At 39.4% G+C, this 23,816-nt stretch overlaps 1 protein-coding gene across 7 annotated transcripts; it reads right to left on the bottom strand.

Annotated features, from left to right (window-relative positions):
• Positions 1-221: 221 nt before the first annotated feature.
• LOC131449306 (LIM and senescent cell antigen-like-containing domain protein 1) lies at positions 222-22,354 on the bottom strand. Of its 7 annotated transcripts, none has more exons than XM_058622123.1 (11): positions 11,637-12,017; positions 7,524-7,683; positions 6,552-6,618; positions 6,328-6,448; positions 5,815-5,964; positions 4,993-5,143; positions 3,695-3,787; positions 3,390-3,438; positions 3,063-3,138; positions 2,451-2,588; positions 222-1,700 (listed from the first exon to the last, which is right to left on the bottom strand). In XM_058622123.1, the coding sequence occupies exons 1-11, from the start codon at positions 11,834-11,836 to the stop codon at positions 1,586-1,588; spliced, it is 1,320 nt and encodes a 439-aa protein (XP_058478106.1). In that variant the 5' UTR covers positions 11,837-12,017; the 3' UTR covers positions 222-1,585. The 7 variants fall into 7 exon arrangements, with proteins under 7 accessions (XP_058478106.1, XP_058478104.1, XP_058478101.1 ...); XM_058622122.1 differs by lacking the exon at positions 11,637-12,017 and adding an exon at positions 22,174-22,354 and having other exon boundaries at positions 1,612-1,700; positions 2,397-2,588; XM_058622119.1 differs by lacking the exon at positions 11,637-12,017 and adding an exon at positions 16,378-16,618 and having other exon boundaries at positions 1,612-1,700; positions 2,397-2,588.
• Between the last annotated feature and the right edge of the window lie 1,462 nt (positions 22,355-23,816).

Below are 23,816 nucleotides of genomic sequence, written 5' to 3'. Positions count from 1 at the left end.
TTAATATATGTAATATATAGCTGCAGTTACACTAACTGTCATTAATTCCAGTTAAAAAAATCAATTATGTCATTTTGCCTCATTAAAACACACACAGCCAGAAATTGTAAATCAAAAGCATGATATATTTTTATATACTGAAGAATAACTTTCCATTCAAGTCTCAAACATGCACTCCAGCAGTGGAGTCATCTCAATACACCAGGAACTAATACACCAAATAATATGAATTGCTGTTTATTTCAGTGAAGCTGAAGATATGCTTTACAAAACAGTGCAATGGGAGGTTTTGCTTCTATGTGACAAAAGAAATGTTGTGGTAACGAGTAACATAAGCTTTGTATTTCCATGAAATAGTGGAATGTGTCTTGCACTCAAACTACTATGTGAAAGATAAGCTTTTTACAATAAAATGCGACTTGAATGAAACAGGATCCCCCCCCCCATTCATAAGAGTTGTTTTTTTTCTTTCCTAAGAGGGTCTGAGCCCTGAGGAAGTCAGTACACCTTCCTAAGAGGATCACTTTCTCTGGATTACAAACAGTAGAGACGCTTGTTCTAACATATGACTCCACATCCGGTCTCTGGTTTCTGCACATGGCACAAGCTATCATGTTGTTAACACACACATACATACATTTTTATTTAGTTACTTTATATCCTGGCCTGCATTACTTTGAAAGGTGCTTCTGACAGGCTTTCACCCTCATTCATTTACTATAAATGGCAATAGAGAAAACAAATAGCTAAATATTATTAATTTGGGATAAATTCGAGTGGATATACTGAATAATTTCAGATTGAACCTAATAAATACCACTTTGCAAATAGATTTTGCTAGCAAATAGTTTCACACATGAAATGCATAGTATGTAACAAGGCAGTCCAATCACACTGCAGGTAATGGCTGTGACCATCACTGTAGCATCATGGAGGGTACAGTATAATGTCAAAAAATACAGGAAATACAAGTTAGTAATACACTAAGTAATACATTGGTGGAAAACATTAAATAATAGAGATATTATATACAAATTCAGCACGACAGCATTTTTTCCAACAAAATACTGTACAAGAGTATCGGTAACATACTGTAAGTCAAACAGGAGACAAGTTGGCAAACAGTCAATTAACCTGTCAAAACAGATGTAAGGAAATATACTGTATTATCCCCATGTTTCAATGTTCTCTTAAAAGTAATGTTACTATTTAATATCAGTATTATATCTGTTCATGTTTATATGTATGTATATATATATCTATATATATATATATGTGTGTGTGTGTATAGGAGTGAAATAAGGCAAGCATGTGAGTAATATATACTGCAGCAAATATATTTAAGTCAAACTTACTGACCAACTAACCAAAGATCTCACGGTCAGTTTCAAGCTCATGAAATGATCCTCACTGCTTTGAAACTACAACTGTAAGGACACCGACATATCCAACCTTGTAATACCAATGCTAAGGGGAACACAATTTCTATCTCTTATGATTGTCATGACTGGAAAAAAAGACTTCTTCCACGTGTGGCCGCCTCAGGGTCTCAGCTTTGCTTCCCTTCTGTGGCTCGACTGTGCTTTTACTTGCGTGCAACTGTTTCAGACAGTTTCTTCAGCCTCTTCTTCAGCTCGAGAGGGAATTTCTCATAGCACTTCTTACACACTGGTTTCATGTCAAACTCCACAAACTTGTTCCTGTGGAAGAAATAATTACAAGTTATAAGTGAGATGCTGTCACTCACAGACTAGTAATGACAGTAGTTACACAGTATGTGTCACACTGAATGGTATCATTTTCTGTTTATTTTATAGTGACCAAGAATTAGATTTCTTGTGTGTTACTTTTACAATCTAACTGTACTTTTATTTATTTTTATTTTATTTTATTTTATTTTATTTTATTTACATAACATAGTTAGGTATCACAGCCCCTGCTTAGTTTGTTTCATGCAAGAAGGTTATGTTTTTTGGTCGTGTTTTCTTTCTTGCTTTTCCCCAGCTGCCCCTGCACAGCATTTCGTCCCAAAGCAGATAATCCTTAGCAGGACTGGGACACGTGTCAAACCCAGTGGCACCTTAGCACTTACATAGTTGCTGCCAAAAGGCAGCCAGAAGCAATTAAGTGTTTACACCTTACATCCAGACAGACTGGAATAGGCGAACAAAGCCTTCTTTATTTTGTGACTGATCTGAGTTCCCTAGTTGCATAGGTAAGGTTAACTGGACTTAATTCCAACTAATATCCACTAAGTGTAAATTCACCTACTAAATCTAAAACAATTTCTAATAGTGACACGAGGAATGAAGCAGGCATAGTATATAATCTTTGAAATATGATGACAATGAAAAAATAGAGAAGCAAAGAATAAAGGAAGAAAGATGGAAACTGACCAACAAAAGAAGAGTGGAAATGAAGAGAAAGAAGAGAGAGAGGATCACAGACACATGGGTATGATGGGTGACTTCTTCTTCTTGTCTTTGGAGTCGCGCTCACGCTTGGCGAGCCGGCGTTTCATGTCATCTGGCATGCGTTCGTAGCAGTGCTTACACACCGGTTTCAGATCCACCTCCACAAACTTATCCCTGACAGAGCAGGGAGAAATGAGAGGTGGAAAGGAAAGGGAAGACAGGAGGGAAGGGTAGTTGGCAAGTACAAGGAGATAAACATTTAAGTGGAAAGAAATGAGGGTAGAAAGTTGGAGAAAAGGTGAGGAAAATTGAGCACAAGGAAGGGATAAAGGAGGACAAGGAGGTTGGATGAACAAAGGGACGGGAGGTGGATGGACAAGCCCAAAGAGACACAACGTTAAAAGAGAAAAGTGAAAAAATCAGGAGAGAAACAAGTTTGAAAAACACGCCAACCACAAGAGAAATTGTGCCACATGCAGAGTAGATGTGAGCAGCAGACACAGCCTGGCCAGTTGACATGTGGATTCCCAACAGTCTTCAGAGAATATAATTGCATAATTGTAGTATGTAATCCAAGGTGTGGAGGTGACACACATACCACAGGGCCACAGTGTGTGTGTCTCTTATTCAGACTTGTGTACTACTTACTTCAGGGTGAGTTTGGTGTTGCAGGTTGAACAGGCAAAACAGTTGACACACCAAGCCTTGTTAAGAGCAGACACAACTGCGAAGAAAAAAAATACAAACAGTCACATTAGACTACAATTTATATCATGTGACTAAATACTTAACTTTTAAATTTAATTTTGGATGACCTTGCAAAAAAGAATGCCAACATAAATAAAACAGTAATATATGGTAAAAAAACAAACAAAACAAGGCTGAACAGTGAATGGTGCAAGGTCCATAAACCACTATAAATGAATGTATACTTTTATATCTGTCATTTATTTATATTTTAATACATTTCCTCACCATCTCCTTCAATAACACGGTTGCAGTGGTAGCAGACATCTCCAAACAGCTGAGTGTGTTGAGGAAGGAGAAACACAGAGGGTGAGAAGTTACGCACCATATTTATTATTTTATTACTTGATGAAAGTCTACATCTCAATGAAACAATTATTCAAAAAACAATCAAATGCCATGCAAACAAACACAGGCTACAGGGAATTTATAAAGGCTTCCTGGAAAATGTGTCCTGATCCCATACAACTTTGATAGCAACACATTTTGCATATGTACTCGGTGTAAATATTTCCAATACAGTTGACTGTTACCTGGTTGTAGTGTGTTTCGCAGTAGGCCAGGCCCTTGCGTTCGTAGTGACGGTGTCCCAGGAAGGGTTTCTCACACTTAGCACACACAAAATGCTGCAAACAACAAACCAATGGCCAAGCACACTGTGTTAGCACAGCTGTCAGTAAGTACATTATCACATACAGACCATGTTACACTATTATCATGTCTGACCATTACCAGAACACTTCAGCCCAGGTGTCATGTATAGTATCTGTGTCCAAGTAGAGAGTAGAGAGGGGATGGAGAATGATCTCTAGAGGGCGCAAAAGTGTGCCTAACAGATATAATGCAGGATATGACAACCGCACAACTTCCATCAGCAAATTTAGGTGTAGCTTGTGGAGAGTAATAGAGTAGAGAGGTCTATTCCTAAAACTAGCTGTGCAGCTCATTGATGTGAGACACACCTGAGAAGCAGGTGTCCATGGCTGCTCTCATCAGTCCAGTGTGGGCCTGATTGCTTTGAGGCTGCTGAGGTAAAGATGGTGGATGTTGCTGTAGCTAAACCAGAACTGTGTTTGTGTTCAAAATGGTGAAATATATTGCTTCTCTACATGTTTGTTTAAGGTAGCTTGATACCGTAGTGTTGTCGAGACATCATGCTGTGATAATTAAACAACCGCTTTTTATTAAAAACACTAACTGGTGACATTATACTTTATATATCAGTGTATCTCTTATATAAGAGCTGGAAGACAGGCAGGGGGGGAAAGCCAGGCACGAGGCAGCAGTCAGCAACAGGCCGATCCTTTATCCTCTCACCATATCAAAGTGTCTCTCACAATAGGCTCGACCACCTCGCTCATAAAATGGGTGGCCCTGAAACGGTCGCTCACATACAGTGCACACATGATGCTACGTGTGGACAAGAGGAGACAGGAAAAAGGCCGTAAAATGTGAAATGAAAGAAGAGGAGATAAAGATGAAGAAGCATATGTTGTGACGCCAAAGACAAAATAATATAAAGCAGGGGAATGATGTGGACAGCTCGAAGTTGAGCACACTGAACCTTCCTGTGGCGATAAAGCTGGTTAAAGTCAAACATAATAACCCACATTTTAAAAACAATCCCTGTAAAGAAACGGACATTTTAGCTACTTATACAGTATTTCAGCAGGAAATCTCATAGAGAATACAGGTAATATTGGGAACCCCCCATTTACTCTATATACATGCTATAGATGCCCAACAGGATAATAAATACTAAAAACAAAATGTCTCTACAGGATTCGTGTAATTTGAAGTTGTTTCCCACAAGCTGACAGTGTAACCACACCTCAACATGCCACTGCTTGCCCATGGCATTGACCACACGGCCCTCAATGGGTCTCCTACAGGCTCCACAGATGGGGACACCCATCTTGTCATGGCAGGGCAGACAGTAAAGCTCCCCCTTCAGCTCCCTGGCATCTACAGTCAACTCCTTTCTGCAGAGACACAAGAAAATAACGTCAAAACTGTTCTTTTTTTGTCTCCAGGAACACAACCAGATTGCAATTGTGATTATATTATACATTATATCTATAGTATATTATAGAGAACCATCTCATACCGTGTTTATTAAATTACAGACATAAAAATGTCATGATTTAAGTTACTAACAAATAGGCCAAATAACGTATAAAGTGCATTAAAATGTATTACCACATAAAATTCTAGATCTGTTTGTAAAACAAAACAAAAACAGATATGATGTTGGTTGTGGTTGTTTCAGTACAAAAAAAAACATAAACATACACAAAACCTGTTATACATCCTGTGTCCAGCAGAGAGCGCTATGAAATTGCCTAGTGGCAGACTGACAGTAATATTAGTACGTTTTTTCTTCTTCTTCTTTTCTAAGGCACTTATCAAGGCATCAGATCTCTGTTATATATTTTTATAATCACCTTATCAGGTCATTTGTCTTGAAACAAAAATAACTGATGATATCAAAACAAAGTCTGAGCCAAAGACTCTATCTTTCAATAGGAACAAGGTGTTTTCAGGATTTCCTGTAATTTGTGAGACTGACACAACAGGCCAGGTTTGTGTGTGTGTGTGTGTGTGTGTGTGTGTGTGTGTGTGTGTGTGTGTGTGTGTGTGTGTGTGTGTTTACCCGCAGTTGTTGCAGTTGAAGTGATCAGGATGATACGGGTCATTCTTGAACAACAGAGGTTGCTCTTCAATAATGGCATGACACTTCTGACAGATGTACTTGCCAAGGCCCCGAGCTTTCTCTCTGTTGTGACACGGACGACACAAGTGCCTGATTGAAGAGAGAGAGACAGAGAGAGAGGTACTTGATTACTACATTAAAAGGATCCACAAAGCAGGTTCGAAAAGTACTATCTTGAAATGTATTTCCTCTGGCATGTTACAACTGATCCAGGCATCCATTAATATCAGCTGTTATCACCCAGTCCTAGTTTTCTATAGCTGACACAGTGAATTTTCTCAACACAAACCAAATTTGACCAGTTTGATCAGTATCTGCACAGTTTATAGGCTGCAGTTTACTTCTCTCCAAACACAGTATTTTACCTTCTGATATAAGCTAAAACAGTCTTACTGATGCAGTCACGTGAATACAACCAGTGAAAATACAGTGGCTGGTCGTGGAGGGACTGACCTTCCAGCATTCTTTACAAAACCAACATCAGCCAGCACAGCCTGGCAGATGTCACAACAGAAACAGTCCGGATGCCAGCTGTTGTTCATGGCCTTGATCACACGGCCAATGATGAATTCACCTGACAAAGAACAGCAGGATATGAGAAATATTATATATATGTATAATTAAAATATATACAAATGTTTTACATTCTCTTTTACTCATCCAGTTACGGTACTTACCACACTGGTGGCAGCAGGGAGCAAACAGCATCTGGAAGTCATGTTCACAGTATTTCCTGCCCTCAAACTATCAAACAGAATTCAAACCATATTTACACAATTAATCAAAGCACACAAAGGTACATGAACACATTTTAAAAGATCATACGATCAAACAATCGATGCATGTCACATGTACTTTCTTTGGCTTGTTCTTGTTTATTTTAAATACATAAATTCAGATAAATGACTGCAAGGGAATGCTTGATATTGGCATCTTTTTTTCTCTCTGAATGTGCACACCACATTTAATGCAGATGTGGGTTTAAACGCCTAAATCACTATTCCCGAGTTACAAGTCCTCATGTGATCCCAGTCTGCGCTGACATGGCTTCACATTTTCTGCCAAAGAGAATGACTTGATTGGATACGTGAACCAAGGGATTTAACAACCTCAAACGTCTTCTTCATCAAATACAAATTTATACAAGAAGCTTGTGCTTCTTTATGTATTCTCGATTTTTTAGAGGGAGATTTTAGAGCCAGTATCAAGTGATCATTAGGTTTCTGTGTTTCTATCCCTTCGTACCATCATAACCAACTGTGTGATCCTGCTTCAGTCAATTCAAATCACTAATGTTTATTTTTGTTCCTGCGATGTCGATATTGATCAGAGCATTAGCGTCAGCTTCTCTTTGATAAAATGGCAAATGTTAAAAAAGCATTAGGTCTATGGATCTGGCCACAGAAACAGCTGACCTTGTGTCAAGGCCGGTGAAATAACAGGTTACTGGAAATGTGCTTCGGATAATTCAATCGTGCATTAAGGTTGTGCTCAGCCCTCTTTGTTTTCCTCAATGGGATTGTGAGCTTTACCCTTTTGCCTGAGAGATATGCTCTATAACACCCTTGCCCTAAACAATGATTTTTCTGCTAGTAACAGAGAGAAAGTCAAGTTATTAACCACTCACTCAATTAAATGAGAATAATTACCTCATAGAAGAGCCCCTCTGGGAACTGTTGGAAACACTGTGCGCACACAAAGCACTGCTCATGATACAGTTCCCCGTTACTGTTCACAATCTTCTCTGCTGGAGCAAAGCCACTCTTGCAGCGCTCACACATGGCATTGGCCAGAGCATTGGCCATATTGCTGAGGAGAAAAAGAAAAAACTACAATGAGGATCAAGGTTCAGTGATAGAATATACCATAATCATCAAAAGAAAAACATGAATATAGTTTACTGTAAACGTTTTTCAAGATGGAATTTATCTGCATTTACTAGAGTAAATATACAGTGTATACAGTACACAGACAGTATACACTATGTTTTGAGGTTTTTAGAAATGCATGCACACTTAGTTTTCAGGTTTTTTTTAACTGGTTTATTTTCTTTGGTTCTATTAATCAGGGTGTGGGTTTCAGTGGGAAACAATTGAGAGCGATGTGCTGCAGTTACTGATCATCCATCTGCACCAAACTCTGCACAGACACGGGCCAACAGTGTCATAGAAATAAAAACACTGATATGATATTTGAAGCTCAAAGCCTCAGAAGAACTGCAGCCAGAGCCTGGAGAACACAGGCACACCGCTTTACTAATAGGTATGATTTATAGTCTTCTTTTTTTAACTGCTCTTCAAAACAATTACCATACCTGTCTTTTACCTCACAACTGAAACCATTCACCACATAATTACTACTATTCTACTCACTTTTTGCCTCAGCCTTTTCAAACAGCAAATCATGACACATGAGCCATGATTTGGACAAAGATAAGTACTCAACTTTCTCCTGCACTCATGTTCAAACACAAAACATCTGTGTGCCACGTAATTGCTAAATCGCACATAAGTTTATATTTAATACACAAACACAGGCTGTAGCTGTTGACAAGGTTTTGGATTTCGAGCAAATAAAAGTCATGCTATCAACCAACACGGCTCACTGAGCTGGAGGCTGCTTGGTCCAGGACCAAACTGAATTCATTTAAAAATCTATGTTTTTCTAGGGGAAAACTGAGAACAACAGAATTAAGTCAGCAATGGATGAATATTGTACAGCATTAAATACCTGATGATATTTATCACAATACTGACACAACCCTGTGACTAGGACAGATTTATGCTTAGGCTGAACTTTGGACTAATTCCTTCCTGATAACGATGGACTCCAAATGGAATGATCAACATTTTCCAAACAAGGTATTAGCAGCGAGAATTACTCAATAGCAAAAGTCAAAATGCCCATCATAACAGGTGGGAGTAAAGAGGACTCAGTTGCAGATATATGAAGAGTAAAAAAATGTCCAAGGAAGAGAGAACGGTGGTACAATCATAGCTTCTCTTTGTTTGAAAGGTCAGAATACCAAAGTGTGTCCAGGCAACACACAGACACACACTGACACACACAGACACACTCACACACTGCTCATCTGCTCTCATTTTATGAGCTTTACACTGAAAGCCTCACACACATTTCACTTGTACTACGTCTGCAAGTCTGTTATAAATCCGCACTAAAGAAAACAAGGGTAGTGGGTGTTCCCTGACATGAGATGTAGGAATGAGTACAGCTTGCAGCTGGACCACCCCTTTATAAAGTTATTAAAACATATACTTAATTGTTTATACTCTATCTGAGCTGATATCACATACTGAAACAGCCCTGCCCTGTCCAAAGGATTCTTGGGAGGAAGTGATACATCCCTTCGGCATTTCCACCCGCCTATCTGCCTCCAGCACCCTGTATTGGTTTAAGACTCTAAGTCTCTAAGACAGCCCGACTCTTTTCTGTGCTGAAATGATCTGCTGCAGCTCTGTCTGGAGATCTCTCGCCTCTGCTCTCTTTCCTGGCTGAAAAATTATTTTTTTATTTTTTTATTTTTAACACCAAGCGGTTCAGTTATTTATCTCAAGTTCAGAACTTATCACATAACTACAATGCACTGTTGTGGTGGATCAGAATGTTCACTTCCATCTCTGGAAAAGTACTCATGGACTGCCAACATTTTCACCAGAAAAGATCTTCACTTTGTGACAATAACAAGGATTTAATAGAACAATTCTCAGCACATTTTCCACACATGACTCTCAGTATACACTGTTAACTCAACCATGCTGGCCAGTGACTATAAAAGGACTCAGGCTGTCACTTATGTTATGAATACAGTCTGTCCCCTCCACTCTCCTGCCTCTGGTCTTCTCTTTGTTGTTAGGTTATTCGCATATACATTTTCCCTTCGCCCTTCTCTGAGCTTATACACCTCTGTATTCACAAAATATACCATATACCATCCTGTATCCCACTCTACAATAATGGCATTACACTCATTACACGTTTTCCCCACAATTCTATTGTACGATTCACACAAATGTCATTGAATTCGAACTTGGAAAAATATGGCTAAGAAAATGCTGACAGATTTTCACTCTTACTGCAGAACATAATACTGCCCTCTCAGATTCTGAACTATTTTATACTTTAACCAGCAGCAACACTTCTCCAAACTTTATGTTCCAGTAAAAACAGTAATTACTAACACCAACTGCATTGCACATAGGTGTTATATTTAACTTAGAAGTGTCATATTCAACATAGCAGAGCTTGGACAGTCCCCAGGACTGGACTATGGATGAGGTAAATTACGAAAATCGAATATTTACTCAATAGCCACTTGGTTGGGTACACTTGTTTAACTGATTCTTAATGGAACTATGTAATCAACCTATCACTTAGCAGCAATTTAATGTTTGTGGGCATGTAAACATGTTCAAAACCTGCTGAAGGTCCAGTTGCCAGATTGTTAGAGCGTTTCAGGAACTGCTGATTTACTGGGATTTTTATGCATAACCATCTCTACGTTTTAAGGTCTGAAAAAGAGAAAAATGTCCAGTAAGAAGCAGTTCTCTGGGTAAAAATGCTTTATTGAATCTAGAGGAGAATGGCATAACTGCTTTGATACGATAGAACAGCAACAGTAATCTTAATCTCAAACTCAAATCGTAACCACTCAATACAGTAGACCATCTTTGAACGCACAGTATGCCAAACTGTGTCACAGATGTGCTACAGCACAAGACCCCACCAAGTGGCACTTTATCAGGGTGTCCTCTGTACCTAATTAAGTGGCTGATGAGTGTAGACAACACCTGCCAAAGACCACTTTGAATTAAACTCAAATTTTCCATGGATGTCTGTGTTTTCAAGTACTAACACTTACTGTTAATTGGCCAATTTCAGCTTCTGCAACTAATGTTTCCACCAATAACGGAACTCTCTTTTTTACCATTTTTATTTACTGTAATAGTCAGGTGTGCTTTGAACTTGCTATCAGCAAATGTGACCATACATTTTATATTTTTAATAGCTCCTGATGATCGAAAAAAAATGTCCTTTCAGAGACCTGCAGGTGACCCTACTTCTATTTCCCAAAGCCAGTGATGAGGCCAGATTCGTTAGAAGTAGACGACACTATGTATATTTAGCACTCCTGTCTCTCATGCACACATACTTGGAATGCCAGTTGACATTTTCTACTTTGCGTAACAACTCCCCCATTGGCACAAAAATAACTCTTCCTGTTAGCCCCCTCCTGTGGCCCTCAGTGTGATCCTGGCACAAACAGGGCACCTCAGGCAGCCAAACAAATCAGTGGCTGATTAAAGTCAGCTACTACAGTAGAATATCAGACACTTCACATCTACCACATCTGTATGTGAGCAAGCAATTCACACTTCTAATATAAAACAGCACTTTCTTCTCTGCGTCATTTCATGGCACTGTTTTTCCTGTTTTTGGTCTGTCATTAACAAGATGTAATCTGTGATGTTATTGAGGAAATGTATCTAATAATCACGACCGACACTGCGCTGAGAAATTTAAACAACCTGGCCTACAATGATTCAAAAATACAGTAGAAAGTTGTTGTTTTTGTGGCATGTGTCCCAAAAAGACATACTATGAAATCGTTTAAGAGGATGATTTCGTAGGACTTTTCTGGTAAGACACATAATATATTTAAATAATCATAAACACATATTCACTAAGTGTTGTTTCGGAGGGCAAGTGAAGTAATTAGTCATCTTGTTAGACTGCATACTTACAAGCGAGCGTAAAAATCACAAAACTCTTTATAAACTTTGACATCGCTCTTCCGTCTCTGGGAGTTGGACACCGGGACCTCATCCTCCCCCCCGTCCTGAAGCCTCTGGTGGTAACCGTTCATCTGCTCATGATGGACATGGTCAGGGGCTTCCATGTCCTCCGGTATTGACGGAGGTACCATTCGACCATTCATCTCCATACTCAAACACAATGCTCTGAATTAAGTGCAGAGGTCCACTTAACACCTTTAGGTGAATAATTACTGCATAAACTCCTGATAAGCCAATAGAAATCCTCTATGCTGGTTCAGTGTTGAAAAGCAGGGAGAGCTGTACGCCACAGGACGAGGAGAGAGAACCACTGATCAGTCTGTGCTGGGAGTACTCTCCCCCTCTCACTTTCTCTCTCTCTCTCTCTCACACACACACACCCCCCCGCTCACAGACACACTCCCATTTTTCCCTCATTCCCACATCACTACTCTCTCGCTTTCTCTCTTCCTCTCTCTCACTCTCAGACACACACACAGTCTCCCCTCCTGTCACACACTCTCCATCTATTCTTGGGCAGGTTATTGAAATTAAAGAGCCCAACCTAGGCCAATGTAGTTTTCTAAGGGTTTGTGTCTACACACTATTAATGTGTTTCTTACGCAGATGAAACTCTCCACTCTCTGAGACATAAAACAAGGTGGCGCTGACTCAGCATTGCACAAAGTGTGGTTTGCTGTGCTGTAAGTCAGTGATGCTAAAGCAGCTGACCAGATAACAACAACATATAAGAGTACATATGTTAGATATCAACGATAACATGTGTCAGTTTAGACAAACAAACAGAGCTGACAGTGGAGGCCGGATATTTTCTCCTCACTGAAGGAACACATTGTTTTAATGTGACATTGGTTTAAAACCCTGAATCATGCACCTGACCGATGAGTTTTCAAAGTTTTTGATGGCAACAATGTGTTCACTGACACACTACCCTGGAGAATCGACGGGTTAGTCTTGAATATCAGTATAAAACATCTATCTGAAGCTGTTAATTGCCAGTTCTGGTCTGACATTCCTCTAAACCCATGCATGTGTGTCTCCTCTGTGGGTAAATGATGCTGTAGCTCTTCATGTGGTTCAACTCTACTGGGATCTCAAATTAATGACCACTTCCCAAACCCTCAAAACATCAAGCCAGATCCGGAAATACACCCAAGTGACACCAACACGGTGGCCGCTCGGTTGGAGAACAGCCGCTGCGTCCGTCCCGTCTTCTACATTACTACATCATTCTAAAATAGACACTCACTGGTGGAGCCTCAACTCCAAACTAGGTGCTGGCAGCTGCTGTTTAGAGAGAGCGGGAGAGAGAGAGTGCATGTGTGTCCGAGTTTGTATACATAGCAGGCTCGTAGTAGGCTCCTCCACAAAGAGCCGCCTAACTGCTTATAATGTCCATTGACATTTCTTAAATCTGACCTATCTGATTCCTAGGGGGGTTTTAAATACACAATCTTTTTTTCCCAAACATTATTCTATTCACCTTAGTAGTGGTGTACTGTGTTTGTTAGTTGATAATCAGAATCAGAATATGTTTTAATGCCAATTAGGTTTTAAACACACAAGCAAAGTGTTTTAGTGCATGACAAACAATGAGTGAAAAGGTATTATTTAACTGCACATTCTTCACTTTTTAAATGTCACTTAAACTATTTGGTCGCTACCAGGGGAGACAGTCTGGGTTTTGACATGAATGACATAATGAGTCAAACATTTCTCCAGGCACCCTTTAAAGCATCCAGAGCCTTTCCACAGCAGGTCATTGTTTCCAGATCAAAGTGACATGGTCTGCCGGTCAGGGAGTCTCATCCACTGGGAACCGGTGCTGAGTGACTGGGGTACAATGGGCAGAGGGTGGGTGCTTCACAGGAAACATGTAATCTCTGCAGCTGATTACAGTCATTGCCATGCTACAGAGAGTTCCACCCTTAAGTAAAGGAGCATTCACAGACACACTATGCAGCCCTTTGATGCCCACACTGACACTGCAATTTAACATTATTAAGAATTTTGATTGTCTGTGAAGGCTCTCCGTCATCCATGTCAGTGAAACAGGCAGCTGGACTTGAATGAGTTTGAGACCCAGGCAAGTACAGAGCCTGAGAGAGCGAGAGAGAGAGAGAGAGAGAAAGAGAGAGAGAGAGAGAGAGAGAGAGAGAGAGAGAGAGAAAGAGAGAGAGAGAGAGAACGTGAGCTGGGATATGAATGTCAACCTTAACTTAAAAATGGCTACAGCAACTGTCAGCAGTCGACGAGGTGTCTGGTGTGTTCAGGACACAAGTTTGAGACTTCTTTATGAGGTCACCCATCCCAAAGAAAGGGATGTAGGAAATGTACAGTTTTAAAGAACTGACCTTTCTGTGGTTATGATTTTCCAACAATGGGGGAGTCAAGAGAGACAGAGTAGCATTTTGTCAGTTACAGTTTACATCTAACAACAACCTGTTACTAAAACAGCCATAAAATAAATGATACACAACACAGGTGTTTGTTTACAACGGAAACCACACATACCACAATAGGATCTATCTTGTCTAATTACTGTTCTTTAAAATTAAAATGTAATTTGCACCTTAAAGCTCAGCTAATTATTTAATCTATCTCTATCTGATATGAATGTATTAGGTTACTTGAAACAACAAAGGATTTTAGATGACTTATGGGAAACAAGGCTCAACAAGATGACGAAAATGTTGAGTCTGACACAAAAGGAAGTTGGGAAATCTCAAACAGGTTTGACATCACCCGAAAGCTGAGTAGGCAAGAGTCAGGCTGTCATTTAAAACACAATGGTTTAAAGTTATTAGATTGAAATACAATTCATTGTTGTTCAATTCAAATGGAACAGCACAACTACAACAAATTGAACAGCACAACTACAACACTACCACTACAAATAGATTCATTTCTGCAGACTTGCACACAATATTTTAAAGTTTTTAGAGCTCGGAAAAAGCCCCGACTCTCAACTGGTGAAAGACAAGTAGACTCAGATTGCAGAAACATATTAAACACACCCCTATTCACACAACTACACACACACTGTGTCAACAGCAACCATGGCAACACAGGCACGAGGGCCGCTTGGGCAAAACCTTTGACACGACACCAACACAAGCGCGCAGCACACAAAATGCATGCAACACTCAGTTATACACACACAGATTGAGTGAGTATGCAAACATGATTCATGACTAACATTTCCTTTGTTTTGCACTTTGTGTTCCTCTGACGCCCTTTCTGACCTCAAGTCCCCGTTAACCCAGGACAGCCTGGAACACACTCAGCCATGAGTGTGTTCAATGTTGTCAAAACTACTTAACTACAGTTAATTAATTCGATTTCTTGTCACCACTGGCTTTTTGTTTTTTGTTATTTCCACATTCCTGCCTTAATATAATCTTAGATTATTGACACGATTTAAGTAGCGATTAAAAACACTTAGTTTGAAGTGTTTGGAACTGTTGGAACTGTTGTAAAACAATGAGTTTATAAACTCATTGTTCTAAATTGTGACATTAATACTATGAATCCTGCCTGGTGAAACACTAAATCACATTACATGGGAAGAGGGAGGCTCTAAGGAATAATGTGAAGTTGTCTTTGGGTTTGACTTGGGATACTGCTAACAGGAGAGCTCCTTCTTCCCGAGCACATTCCTTACATAACTGCATTCCTCTAATCACTTCAGGATCACACACACAAACAGACAGAGAGGGAGACAATGAGACAGACAGAGAGGTGTTTGTGAAAGACAGGAAAAAAAGAATACCAAAACCTCAACAGATAACCAATAATGCAAAGATCTGCACACATTCAACTTGTCACACCGTTGAGAGGAATGCAGAGTCAGCTGAAATATTTACTTTTCAAACACTCCACCACATCTCACCTTATCTCTCACTGTCGATGCACAACACACAGTTCAACAACTTTCCTTCAAAAGGATCTCGGATAAAGGTTGTGTTTACAAACACAAACAAACTCTCTCCGTATCATTACTTTAAAAGACAGAATCAGTTAGTGCCAGATAAGGATAAGCAAGCTGATAACCGGCAAAAAATACACAGAAGATATAAAGTTAAAGCAATGACATTTAGAGCACAGACTGAGCCCACTTTTAACAGCTCGCAAAACTAAAAACAAAATGACAAAAAAAAAGTAAAATAGCAACTTTGGTTATGGAGGGATGAATCATAAATTAGCTGCTCAGACATGAGCACACACACGTAGATGAGCAGCACAGGAAATAAAATCAGAAAAAAAAAGTTATAATAATTTAATTGAAGGAGATAATTGAAGGAGAGGCCGTCAGCTGATCAGAAAAGGTCATCAGAAGCATTTTTCCACATGGAATTTCAACAAAACCCCAACAGAATGACCACAGTGTCTCATATAATCTCCAGTGAAGTTGGACAATATGCTGGACACAAGAAACGTTTGAACATAAAATGTTGATCTTTTTTCCAAAGTTGCCATTAAACCTGAGGTTGATTTATGCTACAAAAACGTGTCCTCAAGTACAAGTATGAGAATGACTCATATACAGGTGATACCTTTATCAGTGATGACACACGTATAATCCGAGTTAGACGCCAATTTAAATAGGTGAAATCCTCCAGTTGCATTAAAAAAGTATTCACATCAAGGATATGACACAAGATTCAAAGCTACAGAGACGAGCACTCACCTGAGGCTACCAAGACTTCCATAACTGTCTGGTCTCTCCTGTCTCCGCCTGTACAAGTCTGAGTTTGACAACTCTTTCAGCCTCAAAGTGTTCATCTCCCCTTTGCCGCTCTTCCTCCCTCCTTTCCTTGTCCACTGAGAACACTGAGTCCACAGTAACAAGGAAACTCCTGAGAAACAGCGTGTGTTTAATTCAAATTAAAAGATTAAGTCTTGTGCTGCCTGCTCCCGTCCTCTCACTCAAACACACCTCCGGGGCTCACACCCTTGTAGAAGGACGTATGTAGAGGTGTGGTCTCACTGCACACCTATCAGTCACTTCTTGCCCCTCCTCCCTGTCCTTTAGCAGGTTGAGGGGAAATGTCTCAGAGAGAAAGAGCAAGAGATGGATAAGGAGAGAACAGCTCTGCCCTTTTCTGGCCCTTGCCCCCGTCATCTCTCTCTCTGTGTGTGCTCCTACGTCTTTTTCCCTCATGCTTCTGTTTAAAAAGACAGACTGAACAACAGAGACTACATAAAAGTCTGTTTTTCTTGCTCACACACAGATAGTATGTGTACTGTGTACACAGGGACAACCGGTTACATACAGGTAGGCATTTATGGTCAGCATTAGAGACAGACCAATACTATATTTTCACACAGAGCAGTTCATCGAGAAAAGATCCCTGAAGTTAACAATGAATAAACTTTAGAAAAAAAAACACTGACAGAAAGTAAAGTAAACACAAATGTATTACAGTAATAAACATGGACAGGATAAATAAGGGTTAAATATACATAAACTATCTACAAGAAAATTATATGCGCCAGTATTTTCCAACATGTCATACAGTACAGTACAGTGCTATTGCCAATATTTGTAGAATAAAATAATTTTCCATGTTTTCCAACATAATGATTAAACGATAAGAAAATATCTAATGGTGTTTTTAACTTTTTAAGTGAAAACTCGACAAACTAACTGAACTATTTACTGTGTTTGACACAGAGTTTACACAAGATGGAGTCTTATCTCATGTGATACCCTGAACTACTATACACTGTGCAATAATGAGAATTTGAAGATATGAATCGTTTCTAATATTTATGTATTCTACTGTTTTTTTTTTTTTTAAATTGGCAGTTTCAGCCATACACTGCTGTTAAGATGGATTTGTGCTCCTCTCTTGTAAACTGTGAGAGTATTTCCCAGCACCAACAACAAACTCTTGACAAAGGGTAAAATGCCAATCTATGAATAATTCATTGCAATGTTATGTGGGAACAAGAGGTCCTCTCCTCCCCTTTGCAACATACACGACACACAGCAGATGAACAGTTTCACAGATGAAGCTGATGGGTCCCAACCCTGACATGTTTGATTATAAACAAGAGGCAGGGACAGGATTGGTCAGAGGATGTGGAGGAAATTTCACACTTTGAAAAACTATCTCTTCCATTTTTATTTGTGCTTGAAATTAGTTCTGATTAAATCTAACAGACTGAAATCAGACTGATGGCTTTCTTGAAGTCATTTTTTGTCAGAACATGTCATTATGAGAGAACAAATGACTAAGTGAACCTGTGTCTCTTCTTTTTAATGTACAAACTTTTCTACTCCACGCAGATTCACCTTTAGAATCTTGTCTTGGCCTGTTCAGCATTCCACATAGGGCTGACGAAACACACGCAGAAAGAAAGAGGGAGAGAGATGATGTAAAATGAATGTTGAACTTTAGCAGGGTGAGGTTTTAGGCTCTTAAAAATGTAGTATTTCTCCCGTGCAATTAACACACTCTCAGTTCAAATGAGTTTAGACTGAATTTTGCAATTTGTTAATCATTACATGACAAAATCTCTCTTACATTTCAAACTGATTCCTCATTAAACACACACCCCCATCATTTCAAGGACTCTCCATTGACTTCCATTTATTTGAACAGCTTAAACAAAGCATTATCCCTAATCTTACCATTAAAATGCCTAAACCTACCCTTAAACTAACCACACTTCTAATTTGATCTCTAAACTTAAGCAGTTCCACAGAAGGGAGGTTCTGCCTCATTAGGACCAGGTTTTGATCTGCATAAGGACTACAGGTCCTGACAAGGTCAGATTATTTTGTGTTTTTTTACAAGAACAAACACATGAACACACACACTCATCTGCCAGAAACAGAGCAGACATTTCCAGCAGGCCGGCACACTCCAGAGACACAACCTAACTACAATGTGTGGACACTGCATTCATAAGGACAACTCCGGTACTGCAGCTACTCCATGAACCCACCACTGCAGACCTTCAACACTGCAATCAACAAAATTAACAAACATTGACAGACAAACAAAGTCGAGGTATTCACTTTGTCATTTCCAAACAATTCAATTTCATTCAACGATCACAAGAAATAAAATATAATACTAAACAATCAATATATATAACAAACTGGGGCTGTAACAATTACTGTATAATCGATTAATAATCAATTACTAAATTAATCATCAACCATTTTGCTAATCAATTACTCGCTTTGAGTTTAAACACGTTTTCTGATTTTTCAGCCTCCTTAATGTGAATATTTTCACCTTTCTTTGCTCCATGTAACAAAGAAATAATTAAAACCGTATAATTTGTGGACCAAACAAGACAAAATCATTCCAGGTTTGAAAAACACTGAGCTACATTTTCTGACATTTTACGGACCAAATAATTACTAGATTAATTGAGAAAAGAATCGTCAGATGAATCGATTATGAAAATAACCCCTAGTTGCAGCCTATAACAAACTGTCCATATGTAGAGCCACTGTACAAACATGCAGGAATAAAACATCATGAACACATACACGACATACAATGGTACACAGAGTGAGAGTACACGGAGTACCAAATTAATAGGGTTTGTACCAAAAGCGTATGCCTCTACAACTGCAGTACAATGTAAATGGTTACAGCAATAAAAAGAAATGTATCTTACCAATATTTTCTGTCAGACTGAAGTGAATATATTTAGCTGTTGCTTTTCTGTCCTAACTGTCATTATCTGAGTCTGCACAGCCCACATCACTTCCTATTTACTGGTGTGTGTGTGTATGTGTATTTGTGTGTGGTTGAAGAGGATGTGAGGAGGAGAAAAAGGAGGTGTGAGTTCTCATAGACCTGACATATTGTGTGTGTCTCTCTCTCTCCACAGCTTCTGTGGAGGAGGTGAAAGGTCAAGCTCAGTGATAACACACCAGTGAGTGCCACTGACAACTACTAAAGAAATGAATAGCCTAAAACATGACTCAGCTAAAGGCTGTTGCTTAATTTTAGTTATAGAGAAGCATGCAATATATAAGATTTTGGATTGCATCAGATTTTACTTCCTTATTTTTTTTGACCAGTATCAGGCCAATACCGACACACACATACACCATAGGGAACTGATATAAGTACATCATTTTGTTCACTACTTCCTTTTTAAATAATTTACACAGTTCTGGATCAGTGCTATATGATAAACAAAACAATGAGCGCAGAAATGTAACAACTGAGGCCACATTTTACTGCTACTGAGGTCTACAAATAGTATTTTGACTGTAAGTCAAATTTTTTTCTTAAATGTATAATCTGTCACAGTTGTGACTCAATGTTATTGCAGATGCTGCCTATATGTTTACTCTGTGTAATACAGCCTATAACCCTTCTTTAATGGGAACAGAATGTCTGTCATCATTATCTTCTGTTCTGCTTTGTTCACTTGTTGTAGTAAATCTACATGCATGACTCCTGAGTCAGCTGTGCAATAAATGCATTTAAATGTGAGGAATGTCACTGTCCTTTAAGGTCAAACTACTGTAAAAACATAGCATGCACTGCATTTGTGAGTTACAATAAACAGTTCACACTCCCTAACACGTCACATGCATCCAGACAGTAAACACACAGGCCAAATCCTACATCATCAAACATGAGTTCACTGCTTCCAAACAAGGACAAGTCCACACTGCAGTCTGACACACTCCTCTAAGCTCTGGTTGTATCAACACAGAGTGGATGAGATAGATAAAAGTCTAACAAGCTGGAAATGCAGCAGTTCTCAGTCAATTTGAATGATGCAAGTGTTCAGAGTGCTTTATAAAAAAAAAAAAAAGCCAGATTCATTCCAGGCCATAATTAACATGCCAGCGAACACAGTAGCATTCACCCTTGGAGAAAAAGTTCTCGCTCTGAAAAGCAGTCCAGAGGGAACGGATGGACAGGAAGTGGTTTGCAGCAAACTACTGTCAATTGAGTTTGTGTGGTGGACATTCCAGTGGAGGGAGGAGGCTGCTCTGAGAAACTAAATCTGCTTTCCTCCAACTTTTTTATACTATAAAATATCAGTTTCAATATCATATTGATGGGTCAATGACTTGAAAAGGGGACAATGAAGCTTCTTTCATTCTCCCTCTGCACCTGACCCTCTGTCCTTGTACTATACATCGGGTGAGTAGGTAAGTGTGCAGCTGCCACTGTACAAGTCATCAAAAAAGTGATTTTATTTCGACCTGTTTGCTACAGTAATAGATCGCCCATCTATCGCTTTATCCTCCACATGAGGGTTGCAGGGCTGCTGGTGACAATTCCAGCTGACATAGGTCGAAAGTTGGGGTACACACTGGACAGGTCACCAGTCCATCGCAGGGCCACACATAGAGACAAACAACCATACACACCTACAGGCAATTTAGAGTGTTCAATTTACTTAAAAGACCTAAAACATTCTGCTAAAAGGTCATTTTAAAAAATAGCCTCCTCGGGCGTGACACAGTAGTGAATCTTTAATAATAAATAAAAACAGATTTTTCCAACAGTTTCAAACTTGTTTGTTGTTTTCACAATTGTCAATGTTTTATGAGGTTGTAGTTTCCACTTATAATTGAATGTATTGATTGATTGCGTTATTAGTACACTATAAAACACTGTGAATTACCTCAACTGTTTTTTTTTAACATTACCTGTATAGTGTTTTGTTTTTATTGTTTTTCATATCTTATTGTATTGTTTTGATCATGCTTCTTATTAGCTACTGGTGCTTTACTGGGCTCTTTGTGCCCTTGTGTTTGTGTTTGTTGTCTTCTCCATGCTGCTCTGTCCTCAGTGAGACAAATAGTTAAGTTGTTTGAACTTGAAATTGAATTAAATGAATAAAAAAAGAAATACTCATACCCACTTGGCAGCTTTAACTGTTTTAAAACATCTGTTTATTACAAAGGCTTTACATGTTATTGTTTATAAAAAGCTACTAGCATGGCAGACATTTTGACAGCTCACACAGGTATTAATTATGTCTCATTACTGGTTCAATTTAGCTTCCTCATATTAAGGGTCCATGTTGGCTATAACTGTCACACTGTCCTGAGTTAAATTAACTAAATATCATCATTAATGTGCTCATTATTAACACCTGTGTTTCTCCTGGCAAACAAGACTAATGTCTGCTGGGAAAATATGAAACTTCTTGCGTCATCCTTCCAGTGGAGGGCGCTAGCGAGTACTTCAGATGACCAAACTGAGATTGCAGCTTTACAGCGGTTAGCGTGTATCTTCGTTTTTCGCGAAAATAACAACGTTTTTAAAATAAATAAGCCACACTTATTCATGAATGGAGGCGTGAAACTTGGCAGCAACCGGAGTTATCGTGACTGACCAATGAGAACATGGAACAAACCAAACCGCCGGAGTGCGCTTCTTCTTCTTTTTTTTTTCTTTTTCCCAGCGTCAAAATAACAACTTCACAACTTTTCAACCAAGCGTCTCTCACAAATAAACATTTTTTAAAACCTCTCACTCACCCGTTAGTCATTTCAGTGATGCCGAGCATCTCTCCTGCTCTCTGGGACACTGGTGTGTTTTCTGTGTGGAGCAAGAGCAGCAGCGGGCCAGATGTGGGACAGGCTGGATGTTCAGGACGGTCAGCGGTTGATGGTTGACTCACAGCGGGCGGAATGGCGCAGCAGACGGGCCTCGCCTCTATGCTCACCGGAACATCACACTTCCGGCGGGCTCTTTCACAATAAAAACATTGCACAGATCTGAAAAATTGAAATGGTGTGTGGGTATACACAAAACGATATGAAAACAACATCAATAATTAATGTTAAAATATAGAAATAACTGACATGACATTTTGCAAATTTGTCCTTTGTCAAGATGTGAAATTATGATATCAATTTAAGGTGTCAAATAAACAAACAAATAAACATGCATGCCAGATCACTAACCGAAGACTTGCAACACTCTTATGATTACAGGTGACACTGTTTTTTTCAACACATTTTGCACGTTATGGTTTTATAATGATTGTTTTAATGTCTGAGCACTGCAGTCCTCGATTCTTCCTTGATTTTATTGGCATTGTGGGATTTTTCTTTTGTTTTTGTGTTTTTCCTCTTAGTACTTTTTTAGTACATAGATATTATGCATATCAAAAAATTAACTGGAGAAAAGACTGGAACTACTTACTTATATACTACAGTCTCATTGATTGCACAGGTGTTGAAAGGTATTTTCAAACGATTAGAAGATCAAATCCTGTTTAAAACCTAAAAATGGCTGTAAACGTCTGTAAACAGGGCCAATATAACCCAGGATGTTCAGAGGGGCCCCAGGCAAAGAAGTTCAATGGGCCCCTTCATCTGTCAGGCCTACTTATTCTCATTTCACTCCAGCAGGCTTAAATGGTGAGGGTCTCATTACTGCCACTCACAGCTCAATTTAGGACATGGCTCAAGTTGGTCAGTGTGTTTTCTCACCGATCCTCCCACCAGTCGGAATGGGACCCATTAAGGTGGTTTTGATGTAGCAGTAATCCTAATCCTTAGGACTGGTTTTCCGGGGGAGGGGGGGTGAAGTCTGCCATCCCTGATTGCCTTGTTATTTATGTTTTTTAGTGGGACCCCAAATGTGCCGCTTCATGACACTAATCTTAAATTGGTTGCTTGGGGCCTCTTCTATTTGGGGGCCCCAAGCATTTGCCTGGCATGCCTGTCCAGTCCGTGCACCTCTGAGGATGTCCCATGTAGGCCCAGTCCACAGAAATATCTGTGCTTTTACTTTGAAAACCATCGGAAACCTTTACTGTGTTGTTGTGCATCTCCAGCAGCTTTTCGCTCAGTGTGAGAGTTTCCACTATTGGAGAGAGAATTACCGCTCGGATTTTACAGCCCGAAAAAGCTGTGAGATCCGCCCTACGACCACAGTGAGAGAAATGTGTCTGTGGATCAACAACACAGTAAACGTGATGGTGGAGAAGCTGACGCCTCTGCTGCTTCTCCTAAATCCACTGCAGTCGCGTGTACACGTGAAACATCACTTCACTGTGGATGGAAAGTTTTACTTTTCACTCTGGAAACAAAGAGACGTTCAACATGGCGGGTGGTGGGTTCCGACGAAAAGTATCCAAGAAGTAAAAGAAACAGCAAAGCTAATTGGAAAG

Source organism: Solea solea, chromosome 2, assembly GCF_958295425.1.
Source record: "Solea solea chromosome 2, fSolSol10.1, whole genome shotgun sequence".
Taxonomy (NCBI): Eukaryota; Metazoa; Chordata; class Actinopteri; order Pleuronectiformes; family Soleidae; genus Solea; species Solea solea.
The sequence above is the reverse complement of the archived record's forward strand: the minus strand, read 5'-3'. Positions and strand labels throughout refer to the sequence as shown.